We start from the raw sequence: 21,918 nt of genomic DNA on the forward strand, positions 1-21,918 counted from the left end.
GTTGTTATATAGCCCTGTCCTTTGCAGTGCAGAGAAGTCCAGTAGATACTACTGTCAGAGGACGTGTGCTGCTCTCTAATCAGCACTGACACTGGACATCTTGGAAAGCTAGCACCATCACTACATCAACCATGAGGAGAATTTAAGAGTTGCTATATGGAGACAAATAGGCTCTGTAATTTGCTGTCATTGTCTTTAGTCAATGTTAGGCTTCAGAGTGAACCAACTACCACGTAGCTGAGCATTGCAGAGCTGGTGACATCCTGTGTTGCATACGCAGCCTGTGTCTCGTAAGAGCTGCATTTCAAATCCGAGTGTTCCACCTTCCATTTAGTGCGGACAAACAGAACAGGTTCTCCTGAAACAGTCATTTCTTTTGACCATTTAAGTTTTGCTTGGCATGTGTAAATACTAATCAAGATAGGGATCAGGAAAAGCAGAATTACTCTATCCTGGTGATTAGAGCACTTGATTGAGAATCTATATGTCTCCAGGCGTTTTGCCAGTGAATTTTTCTATGCTAAGTAAACCAGCATTGCTAGGAGGGATTGCTAGTGCTGTTACCCCAGCTTGCCTTAAAGAATGAAATGATGACTAGATCTCTTTCTCAGTAGGGTGAGATGCAGGTTCAAATCTTGTGGCCAGAGGCAGGAACCAAAATATGAACATGCTCTAACATCTGGACTGTTGAGTAGTAGAAAAGTTACAGTTTTTCTACACTTGCAAATTAAGTCTTCTGCCTTTATGAATCCTAAAAGCCCAAAAGTCAGTTTTTCTTTTTGGGGCAAGCAAAAGATCTAGATCAATACAATATTTTGTTTGCTGTGGCAAGGTAACAAAAACATTTTTTGATGTTTGTTTTGAATTGATTTTCATGTTCCCCAAACATGCACATCTACGTGTGCACACACATGGATACCCCAAACTAAGCCTGTTATTTAGCACTGCCCTCTGTGATGTGTCATTGATTTTTAATACTGCCAGAGCAGGAGCCGATACAGATGGGACCTTTGCAGTGGCCATTCTCTAATCAGCATGGGTGGGAACTGTGTTTTGATTCTGCTCTTACTGTTTCAGCCTCTTATTTTCCTACCTCCTCCCTGCAACCTATTCCAGTCTGCAACAGTCCAAATGATTATTCTTTTACAGTTCTTAATCTAGGAAAACACTTGATAAGGTATCTCTCTTCCAAGAAAATACATCTAATGTCTGCCTGTTTGGGAGCACCTCATCTCCACTGAAGAATCTATGGTTGTTCCTCATTTCAAGAGTTGGGTTATCTCCAAATCCATTTGTGCTACTTAGTGATTTGGGTTTAGTTAGCAAGAGATTCCAGCCTGTATCCAGCTTACCCTGACAACCTTTAAGAAAACCACAGAGTGATGTAATGAGCTCATGCATGGAAAAATAAACAGCTCTAGAGAAACCAGCAGTAGCAATCTCAAGTAAATGTTCTGCAGTCAGTGAAGTTTTGAACATGACGTTATTTGAAAGGAAGAATGAGTAATATATTAAGGTTAGCAGCTGAAGACAGGTTTGTGTGTGCCTAGTTAAAAAAAAAAAAAAAAAAAGAAAAAAAAGAAAGAAAAACCCCATAGCTGTTTATTTCAAAATCTTGCTTGTTGAATGGGGGCCAACTCCATGTGGCCTATTCTGTTCAGCTCTGGCACCCAAGCATCATGCAGGCATCTCATGTGACAGCTTTCCAGTGATAGAGCTTTCTGTTGTCAGGAGCTCTTAGTGGACAGAGTATAACTGTAAATGAGCTTTGAAAACAAGAATGGTGGCATTCACATTTCTTTTTGTTAATTGAATTCACTTGGAGCCCAAACTTTAGGGCTTCTGAAAGGGAGAAACAGGTTGAAAGCTGCGTATCCATATATGCTTTTGCAAGAAGCAGAAGCACACCCCACCATCCACCCTAAAAGGGGGTCTGTGTACTCTTGGGTGGAGTTTGTCTCCAGAGATCTGCACAGTGAGGTGGGATGTGATTATATCAAGTGTGCTACCAGGACCTGGGTTCTGTGGTTTGTCTGTGTTCCTTCCTTAAGTTTTTTCCTACTTGCAGGAAAAAAAAGGCAAGACTATCCACATGGCACCCCAAAATAGCTCCCTCTTTCTAGAACTTATGTAGGAAGTAATACCATTTTGCTGCACGCCTTTCTTATGGATCAGGGATAGTGATTGCTCCTAGGGGAAATGTGCTCATGGTATGTTGCCTTAGCCATATGGAGTCCTTATAGGATCCCATACATAAACAAGGAGTCTGCTTTTAAGCCACCTGTATTGAGAATCAATGTAGTTCCTCCTGAGTCAGATTGTCAGGTGAGACCAACTGACGTATAACAGGGAAGGCCTGCTGATTTGCCCTTAAAAAGGAATATGGCAGTTTTGGTGGGATACACCAAAAATAGCCAAGGTTAGACAAAAGTTTGATTTGTTATTGGGATTTTCCTTTTTAGCAGTGAGGAGTAACCACAAGGAGCTTGAACGCCTATGTTATTTTCCAGAGTGGGGAGACAGCGCACCCATTTGTGTTGAATGTATAGTTATTTGGAGTTGGAGCAAATTTCCTTGTGCCTTGGAAATGTGGAACACTGCAGAGACCAGGGAGTTGCAGGTAAATTCAGATGAGGCTCTTGAAAAGCAAAGCACTGTTTTGAATAGGGACAGTTTCTCACCTGTCTTTTATCCCGTCTTCTCAGCCTTATTCCTTAGCTATCTTGTTCTACTTATGGTGCGCAGCACTCCTCACCTCATTAAAGACATGTGAGACCATGGGCTTCTGCATCTTCTGCTACTTTTCTCCTACTTTCTGCTACTACTAAACTAGTTGTGTCCTGGTTTCAGCTGGGATAGAGTTAATTTTCTTTCTAGTAGCTGGTATGGTGTTATGGTTTGGATTCAGTATGAGAAGAATGTTGACAACACACTGATGTTTTCAGATGTTGCTAAGTAGTGTTTAGACTAAGTCAAGGATTTTTCAGCTTCTCATGCCCAGCCAGCAAGAAGGCTGGAGGGGCACAAGAAGTTGGGAGGGGACACAGCCAGGGCAGCTGACCCAAACTGGCCAACAGGGTATTCCATACCATGGGATGTCATGCCCAGTATGTAAACTGGGGGCAGTTGGCCTGGGGAGTGTGGATCACTGCTCAGGAACTAATTGGGCATCGGTCAGTGAGTGGTGAGCAATTGCATTGTGCAACACTTGTTTTGTATATTCCAGTCCTTTTATTAGTATTATTATTGTCATTTTATTATTGTTATTATTATCATTATTAGTTTCTTCCTTTCTGTTCTATTAAACTGTTCTTATCTCAACCCACAAGTTTTCCCTTTTCCTTCTGATTGTCTCCCCCCATCCCGCGGGGGGTGGTGCAGGGAGTAAGTGAGCAGCTGTGTGGTGCTTAGTTGCTGGCTGGGGTTAAACCACGACATGTGTTAGTTCCAAACTGACTGGTTGTCTCTCCATGCCAGTTGTGTTAATGTTACTGTCCAAATGTCTATTACAGGATTGTAGGCTCTTCCCCAAAATCTGTGGCTGGCTAGTTTAGTCAGGACACCAAGTGGAGGAGATGGGTGGAAGCAAAAGTTGATCTCACTTTAGCAGGAAAGGTTGAGAAGGGAAGGTAGCCAGGCACATTTGTGCTTTAGTGACATCTGAATAAGATGCTACAGTGGCATTGGAATTGAAGAATTTTTGTGCCTGGGAATGACATCCTAATGCTGACTGCAGTCCTCCTTGGTGAACATTTTGGTGCTTCCGTCTCCTCTGAGCATAACACCTGGGAGTAGTGGCTTTTGAACTTCCCCATAGCTGAAGAGGAAAAAAGAAGTGTTATGATGTGAAGAGCAAGAGTTCATGGGAGGGAACCAATGAGTCAGAAAGCTTTTGCCTTTTCTACTGTTAGTGTATCCTCCTTGGCTCTTGTCCCGCATCTTGAGTCAGTGCCTCCCAACACAGTGCTCCTCTGACCTGTCGAAACTATTGGGCTAAAATGTGTCACTTGACTGTCCCACCTGCCAGAACTATTTATCTCTAGACCTTTGTTACTAGTCCTCCCACCCCTTTTTTTGTGAGGATTTGTTTTGATTTGGTTTTGAATCCATTTTGATTTAGGTTCTGGCTTGATATCAAAAGAAGCAATCTCAGGAGAAGCTCCTTTTGAGTATGATATGAAAACTTACTAATTCCATTACATTTTCACAGCAAATCTCTATGCTCTTCTCTGCTGAGGTCCTGCTTCCTGGCAAGCCAAAATGTGATGTTTCTCCCTTACTTTCTATCCCTCCTTTCCCTCTGGCTCCATCTGTGGTTCCACCACCCCTTCCTGTCTTGACTGCTGCTTGGGAGGCCTCTGTCTCTTCCTCCCTCCTGGAAGTTCTGAGAAGGTACGATATACGTGATGCCCAAGTGCGATTCTCCCACGGTCTCAGTGTGACAGGTGTGGTGAAGAAGGGAGTATGTAGGGGAGAGCAGAAGCAGTGAGAATGGAAGAATCTAGGATCAGGACCCTTCCCAGACAGCCAGCAAACAAAGTTATAAATAACATGCCATTGGGGACCAGTTAATCTGCTCTATGAAAAGGTGCAAAGTATACAAGTGGGAAAAATAACATTGTATAATAATCGGCATGCAACCGTAGGTGTTAAACCATATGCAGCTAGGCAAATAAATGAAGCTCCCCCTGAGCGCTGTGTGATAAATCATTCCCAAAGAATTCAGTCACTTCCCCCTCCCTATCCCCCAAAGAAAGAAAACAAATTACTCTAGACATGGAGTCATAACTGCTACTCTACAGCTGCCAGTTAAGGCGAGTGGACCGGGAGCAGTATGAGAGGGGCAAAGATATAAGAAGCTGGGCTAAAAGGGAAAAAACCCAACCCTGCATTTAAAACCACTGAGAATTTGGAGGGGAGAGGAAGAGGAAAGAAAATAAGCTCTAGCACCTGACATTACCTGGACATACAGGGACAAACAGAGAATGGAGAGGTCAACTTTATGGAGTTTGTTTTGCTTTGTAGCAGAAGCTGGTTCATATTGGAGGGGTTTCATTGATTTGCTGAAGTAATTCCTTAGCAGCAAAGTGCTCCTTGCAGTGTGTAATAGCAGTGTTTGGCACAGGCTTGTATGCGGATCTGCACTTCATACATGCATTTGAACATATGCTGATGCCTGCAGATAGACTACACATATTGACTCACCTTCCTGCCTCTCTTGAAATGTTCCTGTCAACTTCACAAGAAAGATTGTAATATTTCTAAGGTGCCACACGTAAGGAGGACCCATTTCAAAGTAACGGCTTGACCTGGGCTCCTGGATTCCCTCTGGAAAATTATTAGACCTAGGCTTCTCCTGAAACCAAAAGCCCTGGTGGGGCTTGCAAGTGATTTGCAAGGAGACAACTGAAGAAAAAAAGGGTTCAGTGGTACACAGATCAATGTATCCCTACAAGTGTCTGCTGCCCCCAGCATTGTCCAAGGAGGCCACGGATATCACCTAGTAGAGCACAAGGCTGTGAGGGAGCAGAGCTGCATTCAGAACTGCTAGAAAACCCTACCCCTCCCATGAAGGCTTTCTTCTTCTGGTGCCAGGCTTAGGGTGAAAAGGTTCTCTGCTTTGGTGGGTCTTGGAGGTGGAGTGAGTAGGTAAGGGAAATGTATGAGGCCCTGCAGGACTATCGGTAGGCCTTGTGGAGCAGCAGCATGGGACATTTGAGGAAAATGTCATAGAACTGTAGAATCACTTAGGTTGGAGAAGACCTTTAAGATCAAGTCCAACCGTTAACCTACCACTGCCAAGTCCACCACTAAACCATGTCCTGAAGCGCCATGTCTACACACCTTTTAAATGTCTCCAGGGTTGGTGACTCCGCCACTTCCCTGGGCAGCCTGTTCCAATGCTTGACAACCCTTTTTGTGAAGAAATTTTTCCTAATATCCAATCTAAACCTCCCCTGGTGCAACTTGAGGCCATTTCCTCTTGTCCTATCGCTTGTTACTTGGGAAGAAAGACCAACACCCGCCTCGCTACAACCTCCTTGTACATCGACAGTGTTCTTTTTACTTTCAAACTGATGTCAACATACTTGTGAGCTGTGTTGTAAGAGTACTGTGTATGTTTTGGGGCAGGGGGAGGAGAGGACATGAGTAAAAGCTGCCATCTGCATGTTCCCTTTCTCTTTGTGGTCATCTCATTTTTGCATTTTTGACAGACCACCAAAATAAGAAAGTGGTCAATGGGAACCAATGAGTACATTTTGTGGTGCAGTTCAGGGGTGGCTAAACTGCATGCTTTTCAGGCTGTTGAAATGGTGTGCAAGTTGCTGGAAAGACCTCTTGGTAGAAGGTCCCAACGGTTGTCTCTGAAGAGTCAGGAAAGAAGGCTGGGCGGAGAACCCACCTTCAGAGCCAAACAAACAGATGTTTAAAAAGCAAGGCAGCATTCAATCTCCTGGAACACATGAAGATGTGTTAAAGTGGCTACCCTGAGTCTGGGTGAATGGAATGGCATTTCTTGAGTTTCACTAGTTCTAATGCAGGGAGGTCTGTGATCCTGATGGTGTCATCAGTCTCCCACCTCATCTTAGGCTCATTGAACAGGCTCCGATAGCACAAAGCTGCAGCTTCTCTCTGGAGCTGGGACCCCCAGAATGCATGGGGTCCCACAGCTGGAGGGACCGTTGCCTGTGTAAGGTTGCAATTCAGAGAAGTCCTGCTGGAAAGAACTCTAACCTCAGCTATAGTATCACTCTGTAGTCCTTCCCTTGTCTTTTAACCCAGAGCATGGAAGAGGGCTACCTCCATCTATGATACTGCTGAAGTGGGAGCAGTTTCTTTGTCCTGTGGCTGATGTCTGAATCCCATGTTATGTTGCTGAACTTCCAAAGCCTGAACATTTTGCCCAGAGACAGCTGGCCCAAGCTGAATGTCCAAGAGTGAGTGCTAGTACTCCTGTCAGAGGCAATTCCCTCTGCCTCCTTGTAAAGTGCTAAATACTGTAGGGGAAAGGCTGAGCTGTCATTACATGAAAAGACTCATCACACTATAAACCTGTCTCTCTTGCCCCCTCCCCCCTTTTACTCACCAGCAGCAGCATAAAAAAAGAATATTACTGTAGTTAGGAAGACCAGTCTGAAATGCTTTTTACTTGCCTGTGCCAGTTTTCAAAAGCTTTCTCTTTGGTGTCCTATAGTTATACACTTATAATACCGTAAAAATAGTGTGCTCGTATACTCCAGCCAGCAGAGGTAGGCAAGTTCTCCAACAATTGCTGTGCTAGTTGTTCCAAGCACTATTAAAAACAGGTGTGGAAGTGCAAATAGTTTCCCAATAATGTTAAGGCTCCAGTGGAAACACCTATGGCTTCTCATTTTATTGAATAGCATTCCTCAGTGTGGAAAGAGTGCAGTGAGAAAGGAGTATAGGGAAAATGAATGAATGTGTTCAAAGGCAGGTGGCTTATCTCAAAGCTAGTTATGCCACAAGCTAACAGCACTTAGAAAATATGTGAAATGGAAAAGGGGAGTTAGGGAAGAAAATTGCAGGCTCTGGGTAGCTTCCTCTCAAAGTCACAAGGGCAGTGTCTAAGGTTGAAAGCTTCTCTACTGATGAGGAACTGTCCTGATGTAAAGAACTGAAGAGGGCTGCATGTTGGTGGCAAACTTTCTCTGCTCAGACTGCAGAAACTGTTGTTGTTGTGAAGGTACTGCCCAGTGACAGCTGTCATACAGAATATGGAAGCCAGGTGCATTAGGAAGATCAGACCGCCAAATCTGGAAACTTAAACCAAATCAAATATCTCCAAGATTTTAGGCTGTGTTTGCAAAGAGGTTGCCTCAGTCATCTAGGATCTCCTGGAGCTTCTCAGTCTGTGTGAGGAGAGCGGAAAAGACCTGAAGAGGTCTCATAGTGTTTTTTCCTCCCCGTTTTAACTCAGGGTCACATCGAGTTAACAGCAGCTCTGTTGTGTGTAACCTGTTCCTAATGCAGCGACAGGGATCCCTTTGTCTCTTCCATTGAGCTAACGGTTAATCACCAGAGCTTTTTTATATCAAACCTAAATCTCCTTTCTCCAACTAAGATGACTGCTATTTGAACTACCCATGGGGAAGAAAAAAAATGATCTATGACCATCTTTTTTTATATAACAGCTTTTATGTTTCAGAAGACTGAATGTCATCCCTAGACTAAACAAATGGAATTCTTTCAGCCTTTTCTCATAGATCAAGTTTCCTAGACCTCTGCCTGTTCCCTTTGCTCTCTCCTGCGCTCTTGCCAAATGGTCCACCTCTCCCTCAAAGTGCAGTGCCCAGAGCTGGACACAGGGCTGATTTAAAGGCTCACCAGTCCTTAGTGCCTGTTTCTTATGTGAGGCCCCTGTCACTACATCCCACAGCTAGATTTACCTGTTTTCATTTTTTTTGTTGTTGTTTTCAATGTCATGAAGTTGCAGACTTTTTTGTGGTCTATCGAAGCTCCTGACCATTTTTTTCCAAGTCTTGCCGTCTCGCCAGTAATTTCCTCTCCATGCACTGGATTTCTCCTTGCTGGTTGTTACGGTTTATACTTGTAAGTTGTGATCACGCTGATTTAAAACCATTTATAAAGATGACTTTGAATTCTTTCCTGAATTTCAGTCTGTAAATTTGGTGCTATGTTCCATTAGACAAATTGGTCATTTAATTTGATACAAAATAAGTCTTATGATCACTTCCAATACTGAAGAAGGGTTTCACAGAGAACTTTTGGGACTTTTCCTCTTGGACCATGTTTTTCTTAACCTGCAGTGTTAGGCAACTATCTTGTAGTAATTGTATGTAGTCTACACTTCCCTCGTTTGCTTATGAGAATGACACAACTTTTACTCTAATGAACCAGAATTTAATTGGAGCTCCGTTTAATGCATTATGTATGAACATGCAAATATTTGCATTTTTTTGCCAGGATGATGTACTGTAGCCATAAAAAAGGTATTGTTCTCTTTCTGCCATCCTTCAGCTAGTCTGGCTACAACTCTAGGAGGGCTAGGACTGTGTGACTGACTGCTTGAGAGATGGGCTGGTAGAAAGAGTCCAAGCCCTGCCTGAAAGACAGTTCAGTTAGAATTGCAGGGACAGGTAGCTTTCAACTGGCAGGTTTCAAGATGCTCAGGTGGGGAGCTTTATTCCTGTAGTTTGGAAACCCGGTGGAGCAGACTCCTTTCCTAGCTGGGCAGCACCCAATGCCCACAGGTTCTGCAAAGCAAGCACAAGTTGTGCATCAAATTCCTCCTTATTTCAAGCTAGAGGGTAGGTACTGAATAGGCTTCTCATCGCGTAACACTGGCAGGAGTGCAGTGCAGCTTTATCGCTTTGAGCAGAAGGAAAATGGTAGAGGAAGGACGTGTTCCTGGATAGCTGAAGTTTAATGAGCCACTTGGAACAATGTATTTTTAAAAATTATAAGCCACCTGTTAAACCTCTGCATTGTACTTGTTCAGCACTGGAACATGTAGTAAGCTCTGCTTCCTCTGTAGCCTATGCCTTGAGAAATGAAATTGAGTGAGTACCAAGGTAAAGCAAGGACTGCTCAACTGGTACAGTCTGGGAGCACCTGTAAGGTTTGTTTTATTCTTTACCTTTACATTAGCCAGAATACCCTGGAAGGGCCACAGTCCCAGACAGAAGAGGGTGGAGCGGGTAGCAGTGCTGATGACTAACAGAGGCGCGGAGAGATTTATGCTATCCCCATGAGCCGTATTTGCTCAGCTGTTACTGTGCTCCTAGTAAACACAGAAGGGGTTGTTCCTCTCCCTTCACCCAGAGCCCTGCTCGGGGACAGGCAGCTAGTGCCTATTCACTGCATTGCTTTGCTAGTCCTACCAGCCCTGGTGCATGTCCAAACCCAAGGCTTTTCCAATTCTTCTTACCCCCTGAGGTGGAAGGGATGCAGATTTGGGCTGCTGATACTTTCATTTGGGCTGCTGATACTTGCTCAACTTTCTCTGTGGAATGAGGCTGTTCTTTCTGCCCACAGCTTTTGTAAGCTCCGTACTGGGATGAGGCACCTGTTCTGGAGCAGACCTGGGTCCTGTTCACGTTAGAGCTCCCTTATGCAATGTAAAAGCATCTTTAAGCTGGTGTACCTGCTACAATAAAATAACCAGATCAAGGCTCCTTTTCTTTGCCAGAGCAGCGTAAAGACAGGCTAAATAAAAATGAGAAAATAACCTTGTTTGAATTAAGCTTCCCTGGGAGACAGGCAGACACTTTCTCTCACTGAGAGGAAGTGTGAGGCACAAAGACTCTTAGTCCTCACTTTTGGGTTGGCACAGGATGTCAGTAGGAACTTGGCACTAGATATCCATGCTGCTGCCTTTCGTTCTGTGCTGCACTAGTTCCTCATGGAGGGGAAAGCTTGGAGTTGAACAAAAAAAATTTGGGAGAGGCATGTGTTTGATTTTTTTGAAATGGTGTTTTGAAGTCAGGTCCCTGTTGCAGCACTAACAATGGGGTTGGTCAGGAATCCTTCAGTAAAAGACCTTTTCCTCGCCTTCTGATGAATGCTTGTTCATTAAAACTAAAGCTTTTTGTGGGAACTCCATGGGAAAAGTTTCCCCGGTCCAGACAGAATTTCTGGTCAAAAGAAATGAGAGAGGGAAAGAGAAGGAAATCTGCCCTGCCTGGCATAGCCTGTAGCTCTGGGGTTAGGCTGCTCACATAGGTTCATCGGGGCTGGGCAGAAGCACAGAGGGAGGTTAGACCCTCTCTTTTGCCTGGTTTGGAAGAAGGACTCCTGTCTCTCAAGGGTGTAGGGATCTCTCCAAGGTGGTTAGCTTTGGTGTCACAGTCTTCTTTTAATAGGAAAAAAATTGGGTGCAGAAGAGCAATATTCAAAAAATAATCTGCAGTGGTTGGGTGGCATATCTTCCTTATGTCCCACCCTAATTATCCATAGCATCCTCGCAGCCCCAGTGATTGATGCTTGGTCCTTTGGCTGTGATAGCTATGAGAGTTGTTACGTGTCAGGAGAGCAGTTGGGGGAGGCTGCCTTGTCCCCAGAGCAGCACGTTGGCTGCATCTAGCCATGCAAGCTGAGCAAGAGAACTGTTAAGCACAAGCCTTTGGTTAGATGCTGCTAGACACCCTCTCTTCTCACCTTTGTAAGGTAAACAAACACCCCATCTCTTTAATAACCATCTAGTTTATTAGACAGTCAGATGAGTCCCTTACCTCATCCATCATTTTTATTTTTATTGTGCAGGCAATAGATGTATGTTTGAATGTGTGTACTTAAGGGACCAGGAATGAGAGACCTTTTTATGAATCTGACCATGTATTTCTCAGAAGGCCATTACTAGGGGAAAATTGTTGCATAAATAATGTACAACTGCAGATGTCCAAGCCATGCTTTTCTGCAATAGCTCATGGCTTCAGAGACAGTACTTTTTTAATGTTTTAAGCAGTGTTAGAAGCAGTCAAGAGTAAGAAGGAACAAACAGCATTTTAGAGCTGAGCAGTTAAACGTATATTTCTGCCAGTGATTCTCTCCTTTGTGTGTGCATGCATTCCCTATCTTTTTTTTTTGCTGTCATTGGATTTGTTGTAATCTAGATTTGCTGTCTCCCAAAGGTTTCGCTCCCCAGCAACAGCAAGTTGGCAAGTGTTACTCAGCTTCTTTGCTGATGGTTGTCTTAAGTCAAAGCAGAGATGGCAGAAAACAGGGGAATGTGACAGTGCCTTAAAAAAAAAAAAAAAAAAAAAAGGTTTGTAATATTATTGTTGGTCCTGGGAAGGCTGTTTGTGTCCCACTGACTTGCTGTCTTAAATATTCTCTCTCTAAATGTTTAATATAGGGAAAGAAGGAAAACCTTTTTTCTTTATCTTTCTGTGCCTGTGACCCCCATTAACTCAAACAGGGAGCAGGCTTTTAAGTACCCTGCACGTATAATAAATATACGCTGCTTTCTAAGATGACAGCTTAATTTCATAGCTGGCATTAAACTTTCTAGCTTGGCCATAGGCTTTCACTATCCTCCATAAACCTAGCCTTGGCAACAACAGCAAGGTTTCCAGTAAGCAGTCTGACTGGAACAGCCTGACTTCAGTGTCCTGGAGCTGGGATAGCATTTGATGGTCCCTTCATTACCCACGAGACCATCTTTCAGGGTGACAGTGTATTCAGTTCATGCCAAGTCCCATACTAGGGAAGCTGATGGTATGGATTTCCCAGCTGATTTTGCTGGCTGTTGAAGTACACCCTAACTGTTAATATTCATGTTTATTTTTTAAGGGAATTAAGTGCTGTTAGAGTGGTAGTCTGGCGGAAAGAGCCTCTCTGGGGGCTAGAGCTAGTTATTACTTTCTTCTGCTTAGTAGACAGATGTCACTGAAGGAACTTTCCACAAGGCTGTTGTCAGACCCTCCATTTATTGTCAATGTGTTTGCTATTCTGATCCCCTCTAGCTCAGGGAAGGTATGGTGGATCTGGAAAGGGTTCAGAGAAAGAACTGGGTGAGCTGGGACTCTTCAGCATGTAAAAGAGATGAATAGGAATCTGCAAAGTAGTAAGAGGCAGAGAGGGAGACTGCAAACTGTTCACTGTTTCATCCTCCAGAAGAACTAGGGTGTCAGCAAACAAACCTAGTTGGAGCCAGGTTTAGATCAAACCAAAGGATTTGCTGTGTTCCACATACAACGTGTAGTCAAGCCACAGAACTAGCTGCGGGATGTCATAGTCAATAAAAGTTTATGAAGGGAGACATGGCAAACTGGTGGAAGGGAAAAACCATTGCCACTCACTAAATACGAACTCCATGTCTGTCTCTGCAAGTTTCTGATCCACAACTGGTTGAGACATGAAATACATGGGGGAAAGAAGTATATGCTTGTCCTGTTCCTCTGTTCTCCTCTAAGCTTCTGCTTTTGGCCACGACTGGAGGTGAAACAGACAAGTTGGGCCTTCGGTTTGTCCCAGTATGTCTGTTTTATGTTCGTCAGGATATAACGGAATAGATGAGACTTTCATAGTGGCTACTTCTAGATGTATGCTAGAAATGAGAAAAATCTGATCTCCCTACTATTTCAGTTGTACTGCTAATGATGGGCCACTGAATACTAGTGATGATGGCAGACTTTGCATCATTACATCTATGTGATGTCAACTGAACAAAACCTGTAAGATTTGTTTCACTCAGCCTTTAAACACCCTTCAAACAGGAGTGACTACCAATTAGTTTTGTGTTCTGGTAGTAAATGCTGTGACTATTCAATTCCCACAAATTTCTGTTAATATGTGCAGAGAATTTTTTGCCATTTTTTATGGTGTAGTACAAATGTGTGTCTAAGTATGTACATTTATTCTGTGTAATTTGCATACCTAACTGCAAGTGTATGTAAAATAAGATACTAACTCAAAGACGTTTATTCTTTCTTTTTTTTCTTGGTTTCAATAAAAGTGGCATATTTTTTGTTCTGACACACAAAAAAAACCCACTTTGTTTTTTTCAGAGTCATTTTTAGTGCTAGTTTTGCAAGACTCAAAGGACTTGAGAGACCTTGGTTTGACTTTGTGCACTCAGGAAGCCTTGGGGATTTAGATAGAAAAATTCCTGGAATGTAGTTCTCTTTGGCAGAAGTTTTTTTTCTTTTGCTTATTATATAAAATGATGATAGGGAATTCTGCCCCTGTTTTTGCTTCCCCAAGCTGCAGAAATGATCCTCCTCACCTGAGGGCCAAGGTGTGAATTACTGTCGGCAGACCGTGGGTAAGCGGGGGCCCCTCGTGATGTAAGTGGTTTGTTAAGGAGCCTGCAGGCCTCTTGCTCAATGACTTCTCTGTCCACGTACAGCTTGGGAACAGTCGTGGGTCTTTTTTTTTTTTTTTCACATGTGAAATCTGTCAGCAAAGTGAAGTCAGCTTAAATATCAGCTGAGGCTTGAGCTCCCTTTCAGTTTTTGTTGACTTTATCCCCTCCTGCTCCTTCCCGATCAAGTTTCTCTCTGCTTGAGTCAGACTTGCCGACACTTAAAAGTTTCTATTCTGTGTTTTGGTTGTGTGGATTTGTGTGGCAAAGTTCAGCTGCCCTTCACATTCCCAGTCTTGACCGTGGTCTGAAATGCTGAGGAGAAGGAGACTGTTCTGGGTCTCTGAGACCCTTCAGCTGCTACAGTTCAATTAGAAACCAGTAAAAGTGCTTCTGGTACCCAAAGTGTGCTGTACTCAGGTGATGCTGTGCAGACCTGCTGGAGTTTTTTGTTTTGTACCTGCTGCTACCAAGCTGAGGAATTCTAGCTGTGAATTGGCACCCCTTCTGGTCCCCAAATACAGAACAAAAATTACTCTCTGCACCAGAATTTATCACCAAAATATACGATGTAACTGATGAGGTACAGACAGGCAGGCAAGATACATGGAAACAGTGAGCGTGGGTTCGTTGTGTGCAGAGCCTGTCCCGGGGGCAGGATGCTGAGGTCATGCCATGTCTGCTGGCTGACCGTGCAAACATCTGCAGGTTTGGGATGAACCTGTGGTGTCATTGCCTGTCAGTGTTGAAGCATTTTATGTATTGAAAGCTCGAGGGGATTCTTGGCTGTGGCAAAGAATTTCAGATGTTGTGGCTTATTTATAAAAAGAAAAGAAAAAACACACTAAACTGCAAGGGAGAGGAAAGCTAGGGAAGGAGAGAACAACTGTTCCTGCTTCTGTTTTTTGTCACGCTCCTAATGATAAAAGTTAGGAGTTACACTCTTGTCTTTTTTTACCCTAGACTTAGACATGTTTTAAATCCCGTGATCAGCTGCCTTGACTGCTTTCTGTCCTACATGCACACTTTTTTCTCTCTGTGATACCTTCAGTGGTTTCTAAAGTTTAAATAATTTTCCTACTCCTCAAAGGGCCAGAATGTTTGAAGACTTCTAATTGAGAACTTCCAGCTGTTGAGCCAAATAGCTCTTAACGTCCCACAGGTCCTCTGTGCATCTCTTCCCCTTTTAATGGCTGGTCCATCTAAGAGGCAGCAGCCTGGCACCTCTCCATGCATCCGTCACTCCTCTGCAGGCGGTGGTTGAAGAGGCAGCGCTAGGGTCGAAGGTGGCAGGCTGGCAGCAGAAGCCACTTCTGCCCTTCTTTCTGTTCTCTGGTGCATGCCATCTGTGTACTCTGTTCTCTGGTTGATGATGTCTTTGGAAATAACCTTATCTGTGTAATAAGCTATTAAGGGACAGGGTCCTACCTACCCCGTGGTAGGAAGCAATGTTGGGTTCCCTGTTTTCCAGGTGAAGACAAAGGTCGAGTGTGCTGGAGAGGTGATGGCAGTATAGGTAGAATGGGATATCCCATTCTGTTTCTTGCTGAGGTGTGTGCAGGTGCACTCTCCACCGGATAAGGCGGTGTTAAAACAAAACCTTCTGCTCCTCTTGGGATTGTGTTGGAGAGATGCTATTGAGAGGGGAGAGTGCGTTGCAGTCTGCAGAAAGAGATGTGGCGTAGGGCAGGGTGTTTGCCCTTGTGTTTGAAAATACAAGTCACAATTTAGGATCTTTCAGTATGTGAAAACATCATCTGGGAAATGCTTACCCTGTGGCTGCAGCAATAGTGAATTATTGTTATCTGATAGCTCTGCTTCAAAACCCAGCTGAATGGGAACAGTTTTTCCTGCTGTTCCTGGCTTGCTGGGCACTTGGCAGTCAACGTCTATAATCCATAATCTTCTTGTGTCACAGCTAAATGTAGGAGGAAGCTCACTAACCAGAGGTCCCCGAGTCCCTAGGGATGTAGACTTACTGGTGTTTGCTGAGAAGGAAACAGACACAAAGGTCTCCTGATCTGAAGGATACCCATATCCTGCTGAGCTGAGGAAGCTGATCTTGATTTGATTTTTTTTCTCCACCCCCCCCTCCAACCTCCCTCCCATCTTCCAGAGAAAGTTCACTCCTGTGACCAGGAAAGGCAGAGCGCCCTGGAGGAGGCCAGGCAGAATCCCCGCGAGGGTATCGTCATCCCCGAGTGTGCTCCTGGAGGGCTCTACAAACCAGTGCAATGCCACCAGTCGACTGGGTACTGCTGGTGTGTCCTGGTGGACACGGGACGCCCGCTGCCTGGTACTTCCACTCGGTAAGAGCTATAGGCCTGGCGAGATGCTTGCGTGGAGAAGATGACTTATAAAAAAAATACTGTAGCTATATCAGATAAGTTCCTACCTCTAGAGCAGTCAGCTCTGTACTACCTTCCCTAGAGCTCACAACACTCTCTGTGATGTTCCCTGTTGAATGTTACTCTGCAGCTCCCTCTCTGTAGGAGTTGGTGCATAGTAACTACTGCCCTTACTTTCCTCCGTGTTAAGTATTCAAGCCAATCGGCTTTTTTTTCTCTGGCTTGCAGCTTTTGGGCAGTAGCAGGAAACAGGGCTTTTCTCAAGAGTACAGATCAGGGGCATGAGCAGTGAAAAGGCAAGTGGCTTTGGTGCATTATCCTCTGCTTTATACTTCCATGCTGCAGCCACTTGGACCCTCACCAGTACAGATTAGAAGACTGCTTGGTTGTGCATTCATGGATTTTAAACCAGTGATAGATTTTTCTTTAAGTTACTCTGTATCTTAAAACTGCCTGGGGAATCTTTTCTCACTTGGGCTTTGGAAACAAACTGTGGGTCTGGCAAATTATAAAAACAGGCCAGTAGGATTTGGGACCTAAACTCTGCTAGATACAGTGATTCTGCAGAGCATGGACAGCTTTGAAAAAAAGCTCAGCCTGTGCCTACAAGGGTTGGAAGAGGGCCTTGTGCTGTTTGTGGGTTTGGGTTGGTAGCTGATTCTGGACTTCAGAGTATGCTCTTCCTTCTCTCTCCAATTCTGCTGCTGTTACCAACTGTCCATAAACAGACAGATGCTTGAGAATAATATTTCTTCTGCAGATTTATTGGTTTCCCCTGCAGTAAGCAGATAAGACACAACCCCTTAGCAATGATCTGATGACACTAAAGCTGTATCACATAGTTTAGCATCTGCTGTTCTCCTTTTTCAGCTATGAGACCCCAGTGTGTGAAAGCGATGCCAGATCGAAGAGCACAGAGATTGATGATCCATTCAAGGACAGAGAACTTCCAGGTCAGAGAGGAATGAGATCCTGTCTCTGCCTTCTTCCCTTGTCTCACCTTGGGACTCTTAAGGGGCCAAGAATATTGTTGAGGAGATGCGGGATTTCCCTCACCACGCACGTTTTACCATGCGTTTTATTCTGTGTTATTTTGGATCACCTCCAGTGTCAGCAGTGAACTGGAAAAGGCTGGGAGTGTCCTGGGGGCCAGTTTATTGCCTGTCTGCCCTTTGAAAACATGTCTGGGATCAGAATTTTCAGGAAAGAAAATGGGATGCCTGGAGGTCCCGTGGGGGAAGAACGAGCTCAGCGTTGAAAGTTCTTCTTCAAAGTCTGGCCAGGACAGGATTCCTTCCATTTAGCAGGGATTTTCAGCAGCTTGGTGCCCCCTGAGCAAGGAAAGAGGACACAGCTGGCAATTGTCAGTGGACCAACTGGCTCCCTGACACTCCATGGACCAGGCAGGGCAGCGTTCCTGGTGCACTAAGGTCCCTTAACTAATGCTGGCTCCTCACTTAATTGGACTTTATCCCTTATTTTCTGCCTGTGACCTGCTTTATCTCCCATTGCTGCTTGTTTTATATTCTGCTTTTTCCTCTTAACAGAGTGACAAGCCATAATTTACTGTTTGCCTACGTTGTTTCTGCTAGGAAGATGTGCTGGGCATAGGTGTCTGTGCAGCTCTTAAAAATGCTATTCTACCTGCCTGTGCTGTTTTTGCCTTCCTGACATCTTTCTAAGGAGCAGAGTGAGTGTGCCCTCACTGTCAGCCCTTGCTCTTCTGGGTGGGGCTGACTGCTTGAAAACAGAAGCTACAGTGGGTCCCTCGCCACCATGAGGGAATGGTAGAGACCAAGAACTCTGCGGAAAGAGCTGGTAGCTCTGGATCCCCTTCATTTTCTCCTGGCCCTTTCTAGGGCTAGCATAAAGTGAGTTGTCTCTGAGCAGGTTAGCAAAGGAAATGAGATCTGCCTTCTGTGTCTCCTAATTCTTCTTCTGCCAGCTCCTGACCTTGGGCCCCATAGCTTTCTGCTTAGCAACTCTGCCCTCAGCAGGGCTCTCTTCTATGCAGCTCCTCATTTTTCACAAGTCATGTAGAAATTTCCTATCTGCTTCCCTCTCACATTTGAATGAAATTGGCCAATTGGTTCACGTATTATTCTGGGGGGTAGAGGGAAGGAGAGGGAAACCAGCTAAATGATTGCATTAAGGCTCATTTCCTTAGGAAATCACGCTAAAATAGAATACCCTTACTTCCTTTCTTCCCTACCCCCTTCTTCCCTTGCTTTACTGCCTCTCTGTGCGCTTCCCCCCTGCCTCTCCAGAACTCCTCTGTGGAAATCCTTTTGCTCTTGGGCTTTTTCTTTGAGAGTCTCTTTCTGATCTCTCAGAAAGACAGTATGGTTTCATTTCCCTTCGCCCTGCCCTTCTGCACTGCAGCTAGACAAGGGGACAGAAACTGCTTGACGCAGGAGAGGACACATGATGCTGTGCAGCTTAGTGGTCTGGTCCCAGCATCAGACTCCAGGAGAGTTCCCCTCTCAGCTCAAGCCACTTTTCTGTGCCTGAGTAAACTTTCAGCTCTGTGCTTGGCTGCATTGGCTGGCATGATGGTTCCTGTCACTGAAAATACCCTTGTCTATGGAGAGACCAGGAGATGGAGGATCTGATCCTGGTTTGTCTGCCTGAGAGATGCTGTCCTGCGTGATCTTTTGATGCAGACTTGAGGTTTGTTTGATTAGATGCCCTTGTATGCAAAAATTCACTTGTGAGCCAGAACTGCAGGGGGTGAGAGAGGATGTTTCTTTTTATTTTTTTCCTGCTCTTATTTCTTAGCAGAACTGAATTTTAAGAAAAAACCCTCTTTTAATTTGAGACTAATTGTTCCATTTGCACTCAATTCTGTAAGGGGGACCCCATACCTTATTCCTCTTCTAGAGGTTTGCCCAGTCTTCAGACTCTCAGTGCTGCAGGCTGCGTGCACCTTGACCTGTGTGAAGAGACCCTGCAGAGGCCAAGGTGGGGGAGACATAAGTCCAGATCCTTGCACACCTACACATACCCTCTTCACAAACTGTGTCATGGCTGTGGCCAGAAAAAAGAAAAAAAAGAAGGAAGGAAAGTGTTGCCTGCACATAGCAAATGGCAAGCTGCTAATTCCTGCAGACGGTGAGATGCTGAGGCCCCAGGGAGATGACTTCTAGCAAATGGTTTTTCAACCTTCTCATTACTGCAACAAAAAGCTCCTTTAAGTGAGTGGTCTACTCTGGCTGCCATAGCAGCTTACCCATTACAATGCTGACATTTTCTGGACCATGTGCCAAACGAGTGCTGAGGGGGGTGTGTGTGTGTAATGCACATAATATGGAGACAGGCGAGGGACTGTTGGTTAGCTATTGCAGAGAACAGAGCCTGTAATACAGCAAAGGAGGGAGTTTTGTCAGATCAATTTGCAAGCTGCTTTCAGCTGTCAAGGGATTACAGTAAGTTTCTGGTGCTCTGTTTGGGGTACACGTGCTTCTCTGCTTGTCCGAGAAAAGCAGAAAGTGTTGACGCTGCTGTATGTTGCTGGGGGAGGCTGTTGTCTGGTATCTGCTGCCATAATCAGCTGACTAATTGGTAGTGCATGGTGGTTTGGGGAAAGAGAAGAGGTGAGGGATGTCATGATGGCTTCTCTGTCACATCAAGAGGAGACAATAGGACGGGAGGTGATGGATTCTGGACAATAGTTTGGAGGTGGTGGGTTGAAGTTAAGTATACTCGTTCCTTGGTAGCCTAGAGCAATTGTTACGGTATTAATGTGGTAGTAAATGAAGCATGCTTTTGCTCCTTTAAGAAGCAAGGAAACAGCGTAGATTGCCTCATAAAGGTGAGGAGATGGAGAATTTCGTCTCAGCTGTGTCATAACAGGCTGGCACTGTTCAGGATAGGAGTCTCTGTCAGTCTGTGGTTATGATGGTGGGGAACTAGACAGCCTCAGCACTAAGTAATGGAAATGGTTACCAAGCTTGTCTTCAGCCCGCTTTGTCCTGGTTAAGCCAGCAGTGACTGGGGGCGATTACCTCGTGTTGACTTAGACTGACATGTTTCCCATGCAGTGTGATCATGCAAAGAACTGAATTATTGTGGTAGCTGCTGGCAGGCAACCCTCTCTGTGCCTGAACAGGAGAGTGCAAGCAGCAGTCCTTGCTTTGGCCCGTGCTTTGGGATGCTTTAAGCTGTCAGTTAGGACCTCAGAACAGCCATGTTTGCCGAGGAAGATGACCCAGGAGGTAATGAGTTGTTTTGTAAACTTCTCTACAAATGTCACCATGGGAACTCCTGTCTGCCAGGCACTTCCAGCACATCCCTGTGGTTATGCTGGTAGAGAACTGGGAGCGGCCATAAAGCTAACCACACAGTCTTCCTGCCAGATATTGTTGGTGACCCTGTGTGTGCCTGGACAAAAGCTGCAGGACAAACTGCCATGCAGAGAAACCCACTGAGGGATTCTTCTGCTTTTCCTTAGGGACTGTGATGATGACTGCCATGTTACAAACAAAGGAGGTTCTGGCTGAACTGGGGTAGGAGACCAATCCTGTGTATTCTTGCATTAAACCTCCTCTTTTCTCTCTGCAGGCTGCCCAGAAGGGAAGAAAGTTGAATTTATTACCAGCTTACTTGATGCTCTGACTACGGACATGGTACAGGCTATTAACTCAGCAGCACCTACTGGGGGTGGGAGGTGAGTCCAGACAGCACTCAGGCTGAATGCCACCAAGGTGGCTGCAGAGCTCGGGGTGCCCCTGCGGTGGGGGCGGGAGGGGAAGGTGTTGCCGTGTGCTGGTTCAGGTTCCTCTGGGTTGCTGGGAGAGGAGCTGAGGCTGCATCTTCAGCCGCTGCTCTGTCCTGTCATCCTAGCCCTGCCTGCCTCCTCCCACCCCTCCTCCCTGGCAGCTGCTCCACCATAAAGGTTAGTATAGCCCATTTGAAGTGTGAAATGAGAGCTCAGTGGGAGGAAGTGGCTTGTTCTTTTGTCCCCTGGCGCATGAAAAGACCTAATAAAATGCAAATGGATTGAAGGAGACCGTGTGGCCTAGTGGCTACCACAGGGAGCGAAGAATGCGAACTGAATTCTTGGCAGTACCAGTGCTGTGGTTTTGCTGTGGGGCTGGAGCCAGCCTGCCGATGAGGAGAGGAGCTGTTTTTCACCGCCCTCCCCTCTGACCAGCTGCCTGTTCATCCATCCCTCTTCGAAGGAGCAGCAGGTCAGGCCTGTTGCAAGAGGTGGGCAGAAGTCTGCCTTTCTGGGGAACTGGAGAAAAGCTGAGGTCTTGTCTCCCCCTTCTGCTTGATAACAGCAAATCCCCTCAGCGCAGCAGCTGCAGTGCTGCGGCAGGACAGGCCATTGAGAATGGACTGTCATGGATTTAAAAGAAGTGCTGTGTTGCCTTGGCTAGGCAGGGCTTCTATGCTTCTGGATTCCCCCAACTATAAATGGAGTCAGTGCTAGTTTAGCACGCAGGGATGCCACAACGAGTAGTGTGCTCGTGTTCATAGGGTGTAGAGATGAAGGAGGTGCCTCTGTGCATGTGTTACTGCCGTGGGTATGGCTCCAACGTACTGAGAGGAATTTTGATCCCCTGCTTTCCTCTTTCGAAATGTAGAAGGAAGCTGTGCCATCTTTAACTACTTAAGACAAAAAACTGCCTGGGTGGCACCTCTGTGCCCCTTGGTTTCAGTATGGATTGCTTGTGAAGCCATATGGTTTTAACTTCGCATTTGGACCTTACAAATCAGGCCAGTGGCTGAGTGCCTGCACGCTGAATATTCTGTAACCCATCGAATTAGCAGTATTCGCCT

At 45.2% G+C, this 21,918-nt stretch overlaps 1 protein-coding gene across 9 annotated transcripts in view; it reads left to right on the forward strand.

Moving 5' to 3' along the window:
* SMOC1 (SPARC related modular calcium binding 1) overlaps positions 1-21,918 on the forward strand; it is a 139,838-nt gene that overhangs the window by 94,071 nt on the left and 23,849 nt on the right. For all 9 annotated transcript variants that reach the window (XM_075030517.1, XM_075030518.1, XM_075030509.1 and 6 more), the window contains 3 exons: positions 15,903-16,095; positions 17,005-17,087; positions 20,695-20,800. In XM_075030517.1, coding sequence (XP_074886618.1) covers positions 15,903-16,095; positions 17,005-17,087; positions 20,695-20,800 — 382 coding nt within the window. The remainder of the gene's footprint in view (positions 1-15,902; positions 16,096-17,004; positions 17,088-20,694; positions 20,801-21,918) is intronic.

This window comes from Buteo buteo, chromosome 6, assembly GCF_964188355.1.
Source record: "Buteo buteo chromosome 6, bButBut1.hap1.1, whole genome shotgun sequence".
NCBI lineage: Eukaryota > Metazoa > Chordata > Aves > Accipitriformes > Accipitridae > Buteo > Buteo buteo.